This window comes from Synchiropus splendidus, chromosome 1, assembly GCF_027744825.2.
Source record: "Synchiropus splendidus isolate RoL2022-P1 chromosome 1, RoL_Sspl_1.0, whole genome shotgun sequence".
Lineage (NCBI taxonomy): Eukaryota > Metazoa > Chordata > Actinopteri > Syngnathiformes > Callionymidae > Synchiropus > Synchiropus splendidus.
Window position 1 is genome coordinate 46,272,408 of NC_071334.1, and position 20,481 is coordinate 46,292,888.

General features: G+C 45.9%; 1 protein-coding gene across 1 annotated transcript; it reads left to right on the forward strand.

Moving 5' to 3' along the window:
* The first annotated feature begins 14,063 nt into the window (after window positions 1-14,063).
* On the forward strand, window positions 14,064-15,991 carry LOC128751514 (cyclin-A1-like). Its single transcript, XM_053852584.1, has 6 exons — window positions 14,064-14,587; window positions 14,665-14,891; window positions 14,979-15,179; window positions 15,262-15,375; window positions 15,461-15,594; window positions 15,747-15,991. Exons 3-6 carry the CDS (start codon window positions 15,060-15,062, stop codon window positions 15,814-15,816), a joined length of 438 nt encoding a protein of 145 aa, XP_053708559.1. The 5' UTR covers window positions 14,064-14,587; window positions 14,665-14,891; window positions 14,979-15,059; the 3' UTR covers window positions 15,817-15,991.
* The last annotated feature ends 4,490 nt before the right edge of the window (window positions 15,992-20,481 follow it).

Sequence of the window (20,481 nt, forward strand, 5' to 3'; positions counted from 1 at the left end):
TGAACCAGAAAATGTCAGCCAGTTACGCTCATTTTTGGGACTAGTTAATTACTATCACAAGTTTTTGCCCAATCTAGCAACTGTTTTACACCCTCTAAACATGTTGCTACAGAAAAACACCAAGTGGAACTGGACATGTGACTGTACAAACGCTTTCAGAGCAGCAAAACAACTGATAACTTCAGATGAAGATCTAACTCATTTCGACCCAGAACTTCCAGTACGTCTTGCTACAGATGCATCACCATATGGCATAGGTGCGGTATTGTCACACAGAATGGACGATGGCACAGAGCGACCCATCGCTTTTGCCTCCAGGTCCCTGACAACTGCTGAGCACAATTATTCCCAAATAGATGGAGAAGCCCTGAGCCTGGTATGGGGTGTGAAGAAGTTCAATCAGTATCTGTACGGAAAAAGATTCACCCTGATTACTGATCACAGACCTCTAGTGTCCATTTTCAGCCCCCACAAAGGTGTCTCAATAATGGCTGCAGCACGTTTACAACGATGGGCATTGTTCCTGGGTGCACATAACTACACTGTCGAGTACAAAAGTTCTAAGTTCCATGCAAATGCTGATGGTCTATCACGCCTGCCACTACCCATTGTTGAAGATGTTACTGACCCAGCCCTAGTTTCACACATCTCACAAATGGAACCACTACCCATCACAAGTGCACAAATTCAAACGGAAACAAGGAATGATCCAACTCTGTCAATGGTCTACAACTTGACTATGAATGGTTGGCCTGCATCTGTGGATCCTCTATTAAAAGAGTTCTCTGTCCGACGAGACCAACTGACCATCTGCCAAGGATGCATAATGTGGGGTGCACCAAAACTACGCTCGAAAGTTCTCACTTCATTGCATGAAGGACATTTAGGTGTGGTAAAAATGAAAAGTCTTGCTAGAAGTTACATGTGGTGGCCTGGCATGGACAGCCAAATTGAGGCTCTGACCAAGACATGCACAGGATGTCAGCAAAGTCAACGTCAACCACTAACCGCACCTGTACACTCTTGGGAATGGCCTACAACTCCCTGGCAGCGCATACATGTGGTCTATGCTGGTCCATTTTTGGACCATATGTTTTTAGTAGTCGTGGATGCACACTCAAAGTGGCCTGAAGTGTTCATGGTAAAGAAAGCGACTGCTGCGACGACAGTTTCCCTTCTTCGAACGCTATTTGCCCGGAATGGCCTTCCTTCTCAACTTGTGAGTGACAATGGCAGCCAATTCACAGGGGAAGAGTTCCAGAGTTTCCTCAGAAGTAATGGCATAAAAGCACACAACTTCAGCGCCACATCACCCAGCTACCAATGGATTAGCAGAACATTTTGTACAAACATTCAAACAATCCATGAAAGCAAGTGTAAAAGAAGGTCTGTCACGACAACACAAGGTATCCAACTTTATGCTGGCGTACAGAAACACTATCCATACAACAACGGGACAGACACCAGCAGTGTTGTTCTTGGGAAGGAAACTCAGATCACGCTTGGACTTATTAAAACCAGACATCCAGGAACATGTGCAGAAAAGACAATCTTCGCCCAGCCAACAACAGAATAGGTTGAGGACCTTTGATATTGGACAAAAAGTATTGGCTAGAGATTATCGCAGTCCTAACCAAAAGTGGCAGTCTGGTGAGATCGTGGAGAAGACAGGACCATTATCCTACAAAGTTTCTGTGGGTTCCAACTTGGTCTGGCGCAGGCATGTTGACCAGCTTCTGGATGCTTCATGCTCACAAGTGCAGACACCAATACAAACTGCGGACACTTCTCAGAACTCAGATGAAGCTTTTGGTGCCTTGGATGATACCGCCAATAGCAACCACAACCAAACATCAGAAGTTGTCAACCCTGAGTGTGTATCCGAACCAGATGTCTCTCTACGGCGTTATCCTGAGAGGAAGCGAAGACCCCTACGGAGATTGGACTTGTAGTTTGTAAATCTTAACAGAGTTCTACGTTAAAAGAAAACAATGACATAGGCAATATGGTGTCTTGATGTTATTTAATTAATGGTGCTTCAGATTTCTTTTATCTTTCCTAGATGTTAAGTGTTTTCTATAATAAGGGTATTATAGCTGTTGTATTGGTGGAAGTAGACACAGGAGACGTGGATTCCGGATTCTCTTCTTTATTTTCTTAACTTTCTATATCTCTCATTTCTCCCATTCACTCTCCTGGAAACTTCTCTTCTTCTCTCCTCCTCTGTAACCAGCTCACTTGCGACATCCACTGGCCACACGCAATCTTCATCCCAGAAGACAACATCTCCCCTTTTACCCGAAACGATCCAGTCTGTAACTGTAATTGAAAGCAGACACGTGAGCAGAAATGATAAACAGTAACATTGATTCACTAACCAGGCCATGTGCAGCCAAATGTAACTGTGCATATGGTATGTGGCAAACTAACGATTGACTGATTAGTTTAATCTCAACTCTATGAGAAATAACGCCAGTACAAAACTATCTACCACAAGGAACAAAGAATTAACTTATTACTCATCACACTTTCTGCATAACTATTTCTTAACATCCTTCATGACAAAATCTTTTGTCCATGCAGGTGGTCGTCTTATTCTCTGGACCACTGGTTCTGGAGGCCTGATGTTTTCTTCTTCATCATCTCTCCTCATTGTTCCCGCTGATTCCTCTGAGCAGAGGGAAAGACGTGCTGCATTGCATCTTGATCCATCACTCAAAATGAATGAGCTTGTTCCAGTCTGTTGTTCAACCAAAACAGGTTCACTGTACTGTCTCTCTCCCTTTCTCACACGAAAAGGCTTCTTCACCCGAACATGAGCACCGACAGTAACTTTCGACGGTCTGACACCTCGCTTTTCATCTGTATATTGCTTGCTCTTTGCCTGTTGTGTGGCAACTCTCTCACGGATCTGTTCATATATCTTTTTGTCAGACACAGGCGGTAGGATGTTGAGTTTCGTCCTCATGGGCCTTCCTCTGAGCAGTTGGAAGGGTGATGACCCAGTTGTAGGATGAAGAGTAGCCCGATAGCGCTGAAGCAATTCCGTAACCACTGTTTTCCATGGCTGTTGTGTAGCCTCCGCTACTTGAAGACAGTCTTTTAAGACTCTGTTAAAGCGTTCGACACATCCGTTTGCTTGTGGATGGTATACACTTGTCCTTAAGTGCTTGATCCCTCTCATTTTCACAAACTCTTTGAAAGCAGGCGATGTAAACTGCGATCCATTGTCTGTGGTGATTGTGCAGGGATTCCCTTCACGTGCAAAGACTGTTGTCAAGAACGTCAGAACATTTGCTGTACTTGCTGTGTGAGTAAATGCTACTTCTGGCCATTTACTGAAGTAATCCACCATGGTCATGGCAAATCGGCAGTCATATGGTCCTTGCTCAAATGGTCCCCATCCTGCCTGTATAACATTTCGTAGCTATTCAAGGTCAGGACAATGAGTACACTCTGCTTTGAAATCTGCAAGAGGCAGTGCAGATGGAATAGGTGAAACTTCTGCTACTTCCAGCAGTGACTCTTGATCAACTTCTGCATCAAGACCGTTGGAGCTGAGTGGAACCCGTGACAAGCAATCTGCTATGATGTTCTTGTCTCCGGACTGGTACTGCATGTCATACTGAAAAGACATCAGACGGGAAGACCAACGGGCGATTCTCATATCAGCTCTGTTTATCCCTTTTGTGTTCAGGAGTGTAGTTAGGGCTTGGTGATCTGTACTCAGAGTAAATCTGTGACCCCAAACATATGTCCTCCATCTCTCGACAGCCCACACACATGCAAGTGCCTCTTTTTCCACTGTGGAAAACTTCCTCTCAGATGGTGACAGGGTACGGGAAGCAAAAGCAACTACGCGTTCCACATTGTCAGAGTGCAATTGTGAAAGAACTGCACCTAGTCCGTAATCTGAGGCATCTGTGGAAATGAATGTAGGTAGGCTAGGGGAGTAGATTGCAAGTACTTGACTTTGCGAGAGCATCGTTTTCAGTTTGTTAAAACTCTTCTCAGCTTTTTCTGACCATTTCAGCTCAGCTTGGGAAGTCGCTCTGAGTGACTGTCGCAATGGCTCAGCTACTGTAGCATAGTTTGGCAAAAATTTGCTAAACCAGGACGTCAAGTCCAAAAAAGAACGTAAAGCAGCCATATCTTTAGGTGTAGGAGCTTCTGCAATTGCAGTCAAGTGATCTGTGCTCGGACATAATCCTTCTTTCGAAATGACATGACCCAGGAAAACAATTCTTTCTTGACACAGGGAACTTTTGTCGAAGTTGATGGTAAGTCCAGCATCCTTTAGCCTTTGGAGCACGTTTTGCAGGTTTAAGTCATGGTTCTCTCTGGAATGACCATAGACAATAATGTCATCGAGGTAGTTTTGCACTCCAGTCACGTCCTTCAAGATCATTTGCATCATTTTCTGGAATGCCGACGGAGCAGATGCAAGTCCAAAGGGAACTCTGGTGAACTGAAACAGTCCATCATGTGTTATAAATGCAGTCAGAATACGGCTCTCTGGATGCAAAGGCAACTGATGGTAGGCAGATCTCAAATCAATTTGGCTGAAATGTGTAGCACCAGCTAACTCAGAAAACAAGTCCTCCATGTGTGGAAGAGGGTAGCAATCCATGATGACACTTTTATTTGGTTCTCGTAGATCCACACAGTGTCTAATCTTACCTCCACGTTTTCTCACCACGACCTGAGGACTCACCCATTCAGAAGCATCAACTCGCTCTATTATGCCCTCGTGTAGAAGTCGCTTAAGTTCCTCTGTCACTTCATTACGTACACTCAAAGGCAGGCGTCTCAGTTTTTGTCGTACTGGTGGAACTGACTTGTTCACTTGAACCTTGTGAATAAAACCTTTCACACAACCAAGACCTTCCAGTGCAACGTTGTTTACAGTAGGTTGTGGCATGTCTGAAGGTACCACTGCATTCTTCATTTTTGAGTGATGTACTTTCCCCTCTATTATGCTCATTTTCAAAGCTTTAATCAAGTCCAGACCGAGCAGCGGTGATCCTGACTTGACTATGTAGAACGTTGCATTCACTCTGTGTGTCTGGCATGGTAAAGAAACCACTACTCGAAGGCAACCCACAACAGGAAGATTCTGTTTAGCATAGGTGACCAGCTTTACCTTTGGCTCTGTAAGTGGACACTGTGAAAGGTACTGTTGGTATAGTGTTTCTGGTAAGATGGACACAGATGCACCAGTATCCACAATTAACTCCAGGGTGGTTGTATTACCCTCAGGTGTCTTGAACATGATGTTTGAGGTGATCTTGTCCCTTGAAGCAGCAACTTGCTTGACATTCTCCACACAGAGAACTGCCAACTCCGGCGCCACAACTTCTCTCACTTTACTTACAGCAGATTTGCAGACCTTTGCGAAATGTCCCATTTTTCCACAGCTGTTGCACTTTACTTTGGTGGCTGGGCAACTTTTATCATTAGCCAAATGTTTAGCTGATCCACATCTGTAACACTGACGCTCATTTGTATGTTTAGTACTGGCTCGTGATGGTCCTTTAACTGGCCTCACTCCTCTTTTCCCACGAAAACGTGAACTTGTTGCGCCGACAGCTTGAACCGAAGCAGACAGTGAAGTGTTAGCTGATGAGAGTAATGAAGCATTTTTAACTGCAGCTTCAACCTGGCATGCAATTGCCAGAGCCTTCTCCAAAGTTAGCTCCTCTTCCAATAGCAACTTGTCTTTAAGAGCACTCAGTTGAACATTGCTGATCTCTGATCAATTCGTCTTCCATCTGTCCAAAACGACACGGAGTAGCGAGTGCCCTCAATGCAGCTACGTACTGTGTAACTGTTTCATCCGTGCGTTGTTGTCGCTGTCTGAACGTATGTCTGGAAGCAAGCACATTAACTTTCGGTACGAAGTGCTTCTCAAGCGCTGCCATGGCTTCGTCATACGTATTACCTTGATCCGGCCAAGTGTAAAACTGACGTTGTCCTTCAGGTCCCAAGCAGTGTAACAGGACAGCTCGTCGTCTTTCATCCGGCCACGCATCTCCTCTTGCATTTATCACCAGCATGTAATTGTCGAAAATTTTCCGCCACATTTCGAACGGCATTTGCGGCTCACCAACATGTTGAAGAAACGGCGGTGGACTCAGTACTGAAGCGCTCATCCTCGTCGCCAATTTGTTGCACTGGTGGAAGTAGACACAGGAGACGTGGAGTCCGGATTCTCTTCTTTATTTTCTTAACTTTCTATATCTCTCATTTCTCCCATTCACTCTCCTGGAAACTTCTCTTCTTCTCTCCTCCGCTGTAACCAGCTCACTCGCGACATCCACTGGCCACACGCAATCTTCATCCCAGAACACAACAATAGCTAGAAGGGAGGAATTGTTATGTATTTGCAAAAATACTATGTTATTTTATTTTTATAAAATAGAAGCACTACTTTTTGTTGGGTAGATATACAGCAATCGTGCATAAGTGATTCGCCTGCCCATTAATACGTGTGTGTTTGTAGTCTGGTAGTTCAGGAAAATAAACGGATGCAAAAGAGTATCACTGGCTGAGTTCCTAATTGTTTGCATGCACGTCGAGAATATAACAAGATCAAAAGAAAATAGTTCAAATCTCCAGGTCGTTACACAGGTTCACAACGATCCTCATGTTCATGTGTATTGAGACGGGCCATTCACATCTCAGCGGTCTGATGGTTCAGTTCTAACCACAGATGACGAGGCTCATTCATATGTGATGAAGATGAAATGTCCTATTCACATTTGTTTCGACAAGATAAGAAGTTTAAGTGAAAGCGGTTCGATTCAGTGCGTCTAAATATCAGTGTAAAATAGTATGACGCGCATATGATGTGAATTTTATTTCTGTCTGTTCTCTCTACCATAAGTACAATTTAATGTTCCTGAATATCAATTTGCATATGAACGGATCCTGCTTCCTGATTGGCTGAAAAGTTTGCGGGCCTGAAGGATAAATGAGTGTCGATGGATGGCGAGATTCACTCAGCGTGGATCCTCGCATCTTCTCTTCAGTCCAGACACCAGAAGATTCGTCTCATCTTCGACCAGCACACCAGTTCTCCTCTGAAGACTCCTCCTGCTTCAAGTGAGACTTCTGGTCTATCAGGTAAAGAGCAACTCTCTCGCCTGAGCAACTGACTTGGTGCTGGGTCCAGAGAGCAACGGCCTCTCAAGTCACTTAACAGCTGGATATTGTGAGTTTCAATGAAGCTTGTTACACTGCAACTACAGTGAAACTACTGACTCTTGTGAACTGAACCAAGTTGTTCCTCTTTGCAGATGTTTTCAAGCGCCAGTGTCCAGACCTCCCACATGGTGCTCACCGGAGACATGCAGGTAGAAGAAGACTCCGAGAGGATCTTCACCAGATCTGTGAACGTTGAATATTAATGATCATGTCTCCAACAGGTGTTTGAATATTCTGAAGACATTCCAGCTCTGGTCGATCTGCCGATCGACTGCTTCCTTTATGAAAGTGACCAGCAACTTGAAGTGGCTTTTGAGGTTGTTTTGGCTCCATCTGGAGACGAACTGAGCCCAGACTGTAACGAATCAAGAGAAGGGACGTGGAGCGGAACCCAAACGCAAGTGGTGAAAGCCACAGCGAGGCAGGAGCAAATTAGAAATAATATTTAATAATTAAACAAATAAGAAAACACACAACGGAAAACGTCACCGAACCGGGAGAAACAGAGCAAACACAGAATGAAAAAACAGAGTAACCAAACTAACAAAGTCCAAACCGAAAGCGTCACCGAACCGGGAGTTAAATGAGCTAGCTAGCATGAGAGACCGAAACAATGAGAACCGGGAGTTAAATGAGCTAGCTAGCATGAGAGACCGAAACAATGAGAACCGGGAGTTAAATGAGCTAGCTAGCACACAAAACAACAAGCCGAACAGAGAGGGAGAGACACGAGAACCAGCTAGCTAGCATGAGAGACCAAAACAATGAGAACCGGGAGTTAAATGAGCTAGCTAGCATGAGAAAACAAGAAGCCGAACAGAGAGGGAGAAACACGCGACTACTAGAAGTCCAAAATCCCAAGAAAGGGAAACAACAGGTGAGTCCAAGGAACTGGAAGTGACGATCCTGGGGAACAGAGAGAAGGTGACGATCTGGCACCTGTTGCTAGAGTCCAGGTGCTTAAGTACTCAGTTGATTAGGGGTTAGGGATAGGGATAGGGATCCAGTGAACTGAACCAGCAGGACCCTGCGATGTAATCTGAATATGTGGAGGACATTTACTGGAACTTGAGGGTCAGGGGGAGGACCAAACACCAAATGCACAGGGGTGCGGAGCTCATGTCCAAACATGAGGATGGCGGGGGTGCATTTTGTGGATTCCTGAACCGCCGTTCGGTATGCCCACAGAACCAAAGGCAGGTGTCGATCCCAGTCTCGCTCGATGGTGGATGCACTCTGATCAGGAACCGCAAATGCCTCAGGCCACTTGGTAAAATAGTCCATCGCCACCAGTACGTAGCGGTTCCCTTGGTCAGTGGTCGGAAAGGGGCCAAGGATGTCTACTCCCACACGCTCCATAGGAGCCCCCATGTCAGGAGACGAAGGGACGAAGGAGCTAAAAGCCCACGTATAGAGGACGTGGGGCTTAAAGGTCACGTATAGTGGACGTGACCAAGACCCAAGTGCGAGTGGTGAAAGGCACTGGAGGCAGGACGGAGTCAAAATTAGATATTTAATAATTAAACAAACTGAATCACAACTGAAAGCGTCACCGAACCGGGAGAAACTAAGCAAAAACTGAATATACAATGAACAGAGAATAAACTACAAAAGGGAACAAGAAACACATGGAGACTGGGGAGAAACAAAACACTAAGCTCAGGGCACCAGGGTTAAACAGAGAAATCCAAAAACTAGTTAACAGAACAGGAGAAGCCGAACACAGGAAGAGACACGAGAACCAGGAGTGACTACAAGAGCTAGCAAATGGAACAAAAGAGGAGCCGAACACAGGGAGAGATACGAGAACCAAGAGTTACCACAGGGAACGAGAAGTCCAAAAAACACCGGAACGAGAGGAATAATCACAGGGACTTCCGGCAAACACAGGGAACAAACAATGGGATCAAAAACGGTCTGGCACACGTTGCTGGAGCCCAGGTGTTCTTGTAGACCACCAGTCATTAGAGGTCAATCGGCTCCAGCCGTGTGCCAAAGGTACAGAGGGGAAAAACCAAAACCAGGATTCGGAGCCTGGAAGCGGAGCCATGACACCCCACCTGGTATTGCTGCAGGGGAGCTTGGGACTGCTGAGCCGGCCCCTTTTGAGCAGTGCAAGAGTCACACCGATGAACGTAGAGCTCTACATCCTGTCGACACCCTGGCCAGTGGAATCGTGACCGGAGCCGATGAAGAGTCTTGGTCACTCCAAAATGACCCGACCCCACTGAGCCATGGACAAGCTGCAGGACCCTGGGGCGTAGCTTGCAGGGAACTAGGAGTTGGAAGACATCTCGGTGGCCCCCAGGGGTTTGCCAGCGACAATGAAGGAGGCCATCACGGACGTTGAGGCTGGTCCACTGGGCGTAGAGGGCCTTGGTCTCAGGGTCCAAAGCTGACACGGTGATCCATGCTGGCCGTTGGCCGGTCTCCATCCACTTTTGGACCTGGACAAGGACGGGGTTTTCGTTCTGGTCCAGCTGGAGCTGTTGGAGATCGATGGTTTCCACACCGTCGTCGTCAGCCGCTGTCAGTGCTGAAACCTGTGGCCCACTCTCGTCATCTGAGGAGATGGGTTGTAGGGTCGATACTTTTGGGTTCAGAGGGTCCCGGTCCTCCACGCGCTGACAGTAGCGACACTGTTCTACTTCACAAGGCCGTCGGGACAAAGCATCTGCATTGGCATGAAGACGACCAGACCGATGACGTATCTCAAAGTTCTAGTCCTGTAGTGTCTCTAACCATCGCGCCAGCTGTCCCTCCGGTTCTTTAAAGTTAAGGAGCCACGTGAGGGAGGCATGATCAGTGCGAAGGAGAAATCTCTTCCCATACAGGTACGGCCTGAAGTGACGGAGCCCAAGGACAACGGCCAGCAATTCCCTACGAGTGACACAGTAGTTCCTCTCTGGTCGGCTGAGGGAGCGACTGTAATAGGCAATGACCTGCTCTCCATTCTCTCCCTCCTGGGACAACACTGCTCCGAGCCCCACATTGCTGGCGTCAGTGTCCACGATGAATGGCAGCTGGAGATCTGGGTAAGACAATACAGGGGCCCCAACAAGGGCAGAACGGAGGCGCTCAAAGGCGACAGCACAGTCCTCACTCCAGTGGAATGCTTGACCTTTCTGAGTCAGGCGATGTAGTGGGCTGGCAATGGTGGCGAAGTCCCTGACGAAACACCGATAGTAAGAGGACCCAGGAAGCTCCTCAGTTGCCCAACATTTTGGGGAATAGGCCAGTCCCTCACTGCAGCCACTTTAGCAGGATCAGTGGACACCCCTGCTGCACTGACGACATGACCCAAGAAGGATGTCTCTCGTCGGAAAAGATGGCACTTTCTCGGGTTCAGACGCAAGCCAGCCCGGCGAATGGCATGAAAGACAACCTCCAAGTTGGTCAGAGCACTCTCAAAATCAGCGGCATGGGAGAGGAGGTCATCTAGATATACCACACAGTCACTCTGAGGGATTTCAGCCAGGACCCTCTCCATAAGGCGCTCAAACGTGGCCAGAGCATTGCAGAGGCCGAAAGGCATGACCTTGAATTGCCACAACCCTTGGCCAATAGAGAAGGCGGTCTTGGGGCGTGCCTCAGGTGCAAGCTCCACCTGCCAGTAGCCACTCCGAAGATCCAGTGAACTGAACCAGCAGGACCCTGCGATGTAATCAAGAGCATCATCAACGCGGGGCAGGGGATAGGAGTCCTTGCGGGTGACATCATTCAGTCGGCGGTAGTCAACACAAAACCGCCAAGTTTCATCTTTTTTCTTGACCAGGACGGCCGGAGCTGCCCAAGGGCTACTGGATGGTTAGATGATGCCTGCATCTGCCATCTCCTTGATTTTTAGTTCCGCTGCAACCCGCTTGGCCAGCGGTAGGCGACGGGGGGGAAGCATCACCAGTGTTGATCTCGTGCTGTACCAGACTGGTATGTGTACAATCCTCGTCTCTGGCTGCAAAGAGGTCAGCAAACTGCGTCAGTAGCTCCCGAAGCTTGTGTCTCTGCTCTATGTCCAGGCCCTCACAACTTCTCTGGTATAGGTCATCAACAGCTTGTTTGGTCTCTGCTGATGGCACCTGTGGTAGTAGTGGTGCCGTGGAAACCACCTTGACCTTGGCTAGTGGTGGTGGGTTGGAGGGGACCCGAGTGTTTGGTGGAAGGAAAGATGCTTGCTTCGATCCGTCTTCAAAAGTGGGGTGAAGTGTCACGGCCTCAGAACCTAGGTAGAGTGTAGTTCTGCTAATGTCTACCACAGCCTCCCATTTGGACAGCAGATCCAGCCCAATGATGCAGGGGTCTTGTATGTTAGCCAGCCAGAACTTGTGATTGACTGTGTGGCTAGAAACAGTCACCTGGAGCCATCTTTCGCCCTGCATTCTGGTGCATTCACCGGTGACTGTGGTTATACAAAGTTTAGTGGGTCTCCAATTCCTGGATCTTGGGCGATCTGTACCAGGTAGTGCCCCAGGTCGGACTAGTGAAATAGTGGACCCAGTGTCCACCAGAGCTCTGCATAAAGTGTCATTTATGGAGCAGTCCATTTACAGTCAATTTGTCCGGCCCAGGCGACCCAGGCACAGCTGTGACTTGGCAAGGGAGGTAGGATGAGTTTCGGGTGACAGTTCCCCCACTGTGCCACCCTGCTCTAGTTTGACGAAGGCTCAGGAGCTGGGCTTCGTGGGGCTGGTGCTGGGCAATGGCGTGCGGTGTGCCCTGATTCTCCGCAGCGGTAACATCCTTCTGTAGGCTGCCAGGGAGTCCTCCGAGCTCCTCGTCTTGGTCGTCGCAGAGGTGTAGTGGTGGCTTGGCGGATAGCATCCTCATCATCACTCCCCTCGTAGAACACCTGACGTACTCTGTTCCTTGTGTAACTGGAGCACTCTGCAGTGGACAGCACATGTTCGACCCGCTCTGCTTCAGTTAAGGCTTCAGTCAAGGTCTTTGGTGCACACAGGCGGATGTGTTCTTTGAGCCGTTCTGGCTGGATCCCCCGGACAAAAGCTTGGAGCGCTAACTCTTCCTGCTCTGTGGCGTGGAACGTGGGGTACCCGCGCCTGGCATAACAACGGAGATCAGCAGCATATGCACCCAGACCCTCACCCGCTTGTCTTTTTCGGCTGACAAGCTTGTCACGGGCATCATCAGCATGGACATGGTGGCCAAAACGGTGCTTGATGGCGCCTTCCATTGCTTGCCAGTTGAATCTCTCGTCAGGTTGGAGGTCTGGGAGAATCTGCAGGGCTTTTCCTTCCAAAGCGAGGGCCACTTGGACTGCTGTCTCTTCTGTTGACCAGGCATTAAGCTGGGAAGCCAGGTTGACTTGAATAAGGTAAATCTCTGGTGGCTCTTCGCCATTATAGCGTGGCAGCTTCATGATACTCCGTCGAGGAACGTCAGATGTCAAAGGTGGTTCTGGAAATGCTGGTTGTGGTAGCGGTGGCGGTGTCATCAGTTGTAGGGAGCGGGGTATCTTGGCAGATGAGGTGTCCGTCCTATGGTGGTCTCCTGCTGACCGTGGGGCACTTGCTCCATCAGGGAAGTCAGTGGCTTGTTTCCCCTGGCGACCTCTAGAGGGTTTTTGAAGTCTCTGCTTTGGTCGTGCACCTTGCATGGTCTCCAGTCGAGCAATGAGGTCATCAATTTCCTTAATGGATGCAGCCATAGTAAATCCCACTTCTGACACCAGTGTGGCGAGCTCGGGTATTAAATTAACAAATCACAGGCGGAGACTTCTTCCAATGTCAATCGCTATTCCTGTGCCTCATACACCTTTATTAATTAAAATCCAAACATAACATGCATTCACATGCATAACGTAAATGGAGGGAGGTCACAAAACAAACTAACAACCCCACTCACGGTGCCCACCCCAACACAGGAGTTATAACAAAAGAGAACTATCAATCCCAACACAGAGAACAGCAACATGCAGCAAACAACTTGTAGTGAAGCAAAACACACCCAATGTCAACCAGAACACCAAAAGAAACCGCTGCAAAGCATGCTGGGGGAAACCTCTCAACTCCACCTTCCCCAATACGCCACATTATTTTATTTTTTTCAATCGTACACGTCGGTTCTGTCGAAATGTTTCAATATTTATTCTTGGTGTTATGTGATGGAATGCAAGATTATACCCACGTCACGATTCATCTTGAATTCTTGATCAGCCAGTATTTTATTTTATTTGATTAAAATTAATGAATTTATTGAATTAATTTCATTAATGTTATTTTATGTTTTTGTCTGAAATTCCGCCGATAACAACAATAAATATAGCACAAAGCGAAAGGCGAATTTTACTTGAAGCACATCTCGTTGTCCGAAGAAACTGCATTGAAAGTTCAACAGTTGTTTTAGAGATATAATTAAATTACCTAATTACCTAGATTTCATTTTCGATTTTATGGTGAATTAATTTCATTAACGTTATTTGGGGTTTTTGTCTGAAATTCCGCCGATAACTGCAATAAATATAACACAATGCTAAAAGCGATTTTCGATGAAGCACATCTTGTTGCCTCAAAAAAAACTACATTTAAAGTTAAAGTGTTGTTTAAGAGATCAGGGACGTTATCAGCGACAAGTTGGATTTACTTTGACAAAATCAGAGTTTCCGAGAGGAAATCTGTTTCACTTGAACATTACAAAATCTGGAGTGAATCTGAAGCTCATTTGCCTCGTATTTTATTTTTAAAACTTGAAAAACTTTGTCAAACTTGACTTTGTTCTCTCAGCGGACCAATCGCTCCGCTCTCTGGTGACGTCACTGGATGAGCTCATTTACATGTGACATGGGCGGGGAAAGTTTCCCGCGTCCTGATTGGCTGCCGAGTTGGCGCTCTCTAGCATAAATGGACGGAAACGTCTCTCAAGATTCACTCTGGGATCTTTGCACATATTCTCCAGTCAGGCCAGCAGCAGATTCTTCTTCTGAACTTCCAGACCAGCTGCACCCTGTGGAAGAGTTTTCCAGCTCTGGGAGAGACTCCTCATCATCATCTTCAGACATCAGGTGTCCACCCAGAGGTCCAGACCTTCGACATGACACCCTCAGGAGACCTCCTCTTCTTCTCTGGTCAGCAGCTCCAAGTGGCTTGTGAGGTGATTCTGGATATGTCAGGAGAGGAAGTGAGCCCAGACATTGTTTTCATGGAGACAGAAGATTCTCCATCAGTGGATGAAGATCAGTGGTCCATGTTGGAGCCCAGTCCAGGTGAGTTTGAATCTCTCCTTGATGTTGACCTCATCATGGTTCTCTCCTGCAGATTCTAGCCAGAACTCTTCTGAGTCGGACCAGGATGAGCCAGTGTCTCAGGAAGACTTGTTTTCTGCATCTGAATATGTGGAGGACATTTACTGGAACTTGAGGGCCACAGAGGTGAGTCAGGTCTGAATCTGATCTGAGCTTGTGAATCTTTGAGACATCATGTGTGACTTCCCCTTTCATCCCATCAGGAGCGGTTCAGACCAAAGCCAGGCTACATGGACCATCACCCACAGACCTTGGAGAACATCAGGCCCTTCACAGTGGACTGGCTGACCCGAATCACCACAGACCTCGGGCTCGACACAGAGACTCTGCATCTGACCATCAACTACTTGGACCGGATCTTCTCCAAATCCAGATCAGTGAAACTACAGGACCTGACTCTGATCGGAACGACTGCTCTGTTCATTGCTACGTAAGTATCAGCAGAACTTTGATGAGGGTCCACTTGACCTCTGACCTGATGCTAGTGTCCTCACTGTTTCATGTGTCCTGGTTTTAGGAAGCACCAGAGCAGGAACCCCCCAGAGGCTTGGGTGTTTGTCCCACGAGATGGAAGCTACACAAAGAAAGAGTTTTAGAGATGGAGTGGCGTCTCCTCAAAACCCTGGACTTCACTCTGTCAGCCACCACGTCCTACACCTTCCTTCACATCTTCATGTCCATCTACCCTGTTTGTGAGACCACACAGAACCTGGCGGTGGTGAGTCCAACTTCTCTGTCTTCTTCTCTGCTCACGTTTGAGTGTCTTCTTCTGACTCCTGTGTTTCTTCCTCCTGGTTCAGTTTCTGGCAGATTTGAGTCTGATGGACGTGGACTTGTTGGTGCGACACGACTCGTCTAAAGTGGCAGCCGCAGCTCTGTTCATGGCCAACTACAGGGTCAACAGAGAGAACTGGGTAAGTTGCTCCAGGTGCATGATGGGATTCACAATCCTCCAGATAGGAGTCACACTTAACTCACCTTCACTCTTTTCTCTTTTAGCCTGAAGACCTGGAAAACTTCTCTGGTTACTCCTTGGAGGACCTCGCCGAGTGTATGGAAACCATGTACAAGCTGGAGCTGCTTCACTCAGAGCTCCCTCTACAGGCCATCAGGTCAAAGTTCACAAAGGCAATGTAAGTTACTCTGGACAAGTTATTTATTTTTTATTCATGACTGATCAGATTTGTGCATCAATATCAAAAGAAACTGACATGACACAATAAAGGTGGTGTAAATAAATGTATTTATTGCCAGTCAAACTGTTTCTTCCCTTCTTTCCCTGCAGGTCTGTGGTCCAGTGTTGTTCACCATCTTCACCTGTCTGCACAGCATCGATCTACAACTCAGTGTTCTGACCGAGCTGGACTGGATCTGAACTCACGTTCAACTGTTTTTAAACGTGTTTCTTTTGGCAGAACGTCACCTGTGTGGAACACAAGAGTCACTGTTTCTGCAGCCCATTTTTAAAGGAGGATTATATTTTTGCTCTTTGTACATATTTTATTATTTTATATTCTATATGAGATTTTTTGCAACAACAATTGTTGTATGTACTTATTTTAAAATAAAATGTCCATCGTAATTTTTAGTTGTCGTTTTTAATCCTACACAAATCCTCTCACATACTCTGCAGTGACTGTCCAAACACCTTGTGGAATTCATCCTATGAAAAGCAAAGGTGTCGTGATTTAAAGCAACACTGCACAAAAAACCCCAAAACAAAACTTGTTTTCAGATGACTTTTTGGAAACCTTGTTCTCAAACAGATTTAAATTTAAAGGGTAAAATCATATAGTGAACTGATGTTATCCAAATACTGATGGATGCTTAAAAAATTTAAGATGGGTATTTTGGGAATTAATATACGGAGAGTGCAGCCATCTTTAAAACCTCACCCCACAGGTCATAATGAGTCATGGACAGACAGAAGGTGAAGATGAGAGTGCAGACAGGGTGGAAGGTAAGGAAGTGAGCTACAGAGAGGATCTGTGACTGAGGAGTCACAGTGAGAGAGAAACTCTTTGGGCCACTGGTGAGGTACTGCAAGACGAGAGACACTGGAGGAGAGGAGCAGATGCTGAGGTTCTCACTGGGAGGGTCAGAAGGTGTGTCAGGGCTAATGTGGAGAAATTGGGCGACAGGGTTATGGAGGCCACATATTTTTATATACATAATAATCTTAATATTTGTCTGAGAGCCTGTAGTGTCAGGTCAGCATGACTTTCCAGGTAACTTTTTAATTTCAGTCCAGGGACAATTGCTTGAATGACGGCATCAATGACTTCTCCTTCATCATATCCTTTCTTGATTGCTTTTTGGATTTGCCTTTCCAAACTTGCATATCCTAGTTTGTCTTTCTGATGAGGTTCTCCAATTGGTCCAATTATTTTTAGCTCTCTTCTGTACAAATGGTGGACCAAAGTGTTTTGAGGGGGGATATTTGAAAATTCCCTTTTATTTGTGTCATTTACTTCCTTTTCGCCTCGAACGCCTCTGGTTGTAGTACCACTCTCAACGACTTGGGGGTGCTCAGATGCCGATTGTTTCGACGGAGAGCCTCGACTCCTTTCGCTCTTTAACACATCGATTCGATCATTAAGTTCCAGCGAAAGAGACATTCCTCCGTCTTCAAGTGACATGACATCATCCCCTTCTAGTTTCTGAATGACTTGCCTCCTTAACTTGCGATGTTTGTCCTTGTCACCCTCATCCACGATCAGACCGAGTGCATCACATACGTCATTCAGCTGCAACGCCGACAGTGTCGGTAACTTTTCTTCTATTTCTTCGAGAATACATTCCCACGCCGGTGATATTTGACGGTCCTCAGACATCATGGACACGTTTTACACGCTCTGACTGTTGATTGTTAATGGCTTACTGATGACTTACGTGGCTTCGATGACGTGCGTCTTCGATCGATAGCAGCACGATCCTCGACCATCCGGAAGTCCAAATACAGTGTAGAACCGGGCGGAAACACCAATTTTATGTTGCCCCTTGAAACACGAGACTTAATCCAGTTTCGGCAACTTTATTCGTCCCCGTTCTGTGTTTTTTTCTTTCCGTTGGACAGGATGACAAAGTCAGGTTCAACCACATGTCTTCACCACACCGCTCGCGCGCCTCCTCTTGCACCTTGATGACGTCATCCACACTCGACAAACAGAAACACACCACCCTAACACCATACCTGAGACACAACAGCAAGACAAAACAAAACTGGATCAAAAGAAAATAGTTCAAATCTCCAGGTCGCTACACAGGTTCACAACGATCTTCATGTTCATGTGTATCGAGACGGGCCATTCACATCTCAGCGGTCTGATGGTTCAGTTGTAACCACAGATGACGAGGCTCATTCATATGTGATGAAGATGAAATGTCCTATTCACATTTGTTTCGACAAGATAAGAAGTTTAAGTGAAAGCGGCTCGATTCAGTGCGTCTAAATATCAGTGTAAAATAGTATGACGCGCATATGATGTGAATTTATTTCTGTCTGTTCTCTCTACCATAAGTACAATTTAATGTTCCTATCTTGTATGTTAGGACACGAGGACACCTTTAAATATACATAATATATTTCTGACTCCATTTATAAAAATAAATCTGGGAATAATTTGCTTTATTTATCGGTTGTTAATCACATTAAGAAGCTCAAACGTAAGTGGAAAATGAAACGACCAAATTCGCTCTGCTTCCTTTTTGCCATAGAATACGACTCTATGGTCCATGTTTTTTTCCTTAGACATTGTTGTTTGCACGTCTTTACTCTAACCATAAAGTCTAAATAAAACTATCAACGCATGCGCCCACTCAAGTAAATTTTTCTTATTCTTTTAGTTTTTATTTTGACAAAGAGAGAAACTCGTTCACTCCTGAAATAACGAAAAGTAACTCCACAGAAAGAAAGCCGTGCTCTTGTTTGTTGAATGGAAGGAAATATTTGGCATTAGAAACGGACCGCAACTACAATCCTAAATAGAAAGTGTTCTTCAAAAATATATTTATGGTTGGTTTTGATATTTTTATGATTTAAGTGCTGGTTCATCAAAACCCTATTGAATACAGAGCAGAAAATCACAGAAACATGACACATCATAAGATGCACATTAGAAATACAACACAAAATAACGTTCTCGGGTGAAAATGGTGTTCCTCTAAGACGGGGGTGGGCAATTTTTATCAGGGGCCGCATGAGAAACCTGAATTGTGTCAGAGGGCCACCAACTTTCTTTCATTGTAAAATGCTCAAATTAAATATTTTGAATAGCTGATACTGATAATCAGAAGAATATAGCACTCTGTAAATATTTATATTAGGTTATGTGAAATTGTGGTGTATTGGTTAAATAAGAAAAACAATCATTGAACCAGTGCAATTTATTTTTAACTTGTTAATTTCCACAAACAATAACTTGTAATGTTCTCCACCTCATGTTACCTCTTCAGTGAGAATAATCCAGTCTGTTCTGGGCTTGAACAAGGGCATTGAAATCTGGCGGAATGTCTGAAGTGGCTATGCGAAGGACAGCTGAGAGGTGGTCATCAGTCATAGAGGATCTATGTTTGGATTTGTTAAACTTCATAACTGAGAATGTCTGTTCACAATGATAGGTAGATCCAAAGAGGACTAGGATCCTCTGAGCATGCTTCCTCAGGTGTGGAAAGTTCTCCTCTTTGAGGGAGGAGTAAAAATCCAGCAGTGAGACTGACTTGAAGTGATCTGCCAGAAGTGTGTCAGACTGCAGATCTATGAGTTCCATCTGAACTTCACTTGGCGCATCATCCACACTGCAGTTGAAGGGAGAAGAGACCATGTGCATTTCACTCTCAAGAGTTTTGAAATCCTGAAATCGCCTTGAAAACTCTGCATGCAATGTTTCTAACATGGTTGAGTACTTTTGGAGGTGATCGCCTGATCTTTTGGCTTCCTTAAGTGTTGGCAAGTGGGTCAGAATATTGTCCTTCACTTGGCTTGAGAGAAGCTGCAGTTTTCTCATAAAAGCCTTCACTGCACTGTACATCTCATGCACAAAAAGGCCCTTGCTCTGCAGTTTGACATTACGTTCGTTCATTAGTGCAGTCACATCCACAGTGAATCCGAGGTCTGCCAACCAGTCTTCATCTGAAAGTTCTGAGACGTCATGACCTTTCTGAACACAGAACTCCTGAATCTGGTCTCTCAGGTCCCAGACACTTTTCAGAATTTTGCCAAGGCTGAGCCACCTAACAGTGCAGTGATAGCTTATGTCACCATGTTCAGCCTCATTTTCCTCCAACAAAGCAACAAACTGTCTGTGATTTAAAGCTCTCGCTTTGATGAAGTTAACTATTTTAGTGACAGAATCAACAACATGTTTCATTTTTAACACTGTCTTACACAACACTTCCTGATGTATGATACAATGCAAAAATGTCAATTTCTGATCAGGGTTAATTTCTGTCACTTTATCCTGCATTCTCTTTAAAAGTCCAACATTTTTCCCGGTCAGATTTGGACAACCATCTGTTGTCACACCTGCAAGCTTGTCCCATTTCAGTCCTAACATGTCCATACATGCATTTACCTCTCTGAACAAGTCATTACCTGTGGTTGTCCCTTTTATTGACTGCATGGCTGCCAACTCCTCCGTGATTTGAAAGTCTGCGGTTATCCCACGTAAGAAGATGAGCAGCTGGGCGGTGTCACGTACATCGCAGCTCTCATCCAAAGCCAGAGAAAAAAAGTCAAAGTCGGCCGCTCTTTTCTTCAGCTGAAGCTCTAAATTTCCCGCGATGTCCTCAATCCGCCTCGTTACAGTGCGTCGGGAGAGTGAAACGTTCTCAAACGCGCCCTTTTTTTCTGGGCACATCAGCTCAGCAGAGTCCAATAAACACTCCTTAATAAACTCTCCGTCGGACAATGCCTTACTTTTTCTGGCGATTTTATGAGAAATTACATAACTTGTCCTGATGGCTGCATCTCTGGAAGTGTGAAGTTTAGTGAAAAATCCTTGTTGGGTTTGTAGTTTTGC

Coding starts and splice junctions, on each gene's coding strand:
- LOC128751514 (XM_053852584.1), top strand. CDS start 15,060: ATGGAGTGGCGTCTCCTCAAAACCCTGGACTTCACTCTGTCAGCCACC. Junction 15,180..15,261: donor CCACACAGAACCTGGCGGTG/GTGAGTCCAACT, acceptor CTCCTGGTTCAG/TTTCTGGCAGATTTGAGTCT. Junction 15,595..15,746: donor TCAAAGTTCACAAAGGCAAT/GTAAGTTACTCT, acceptor CTTTCCCTGCAG/GTCTGTGGTCCAGTGTTGTT.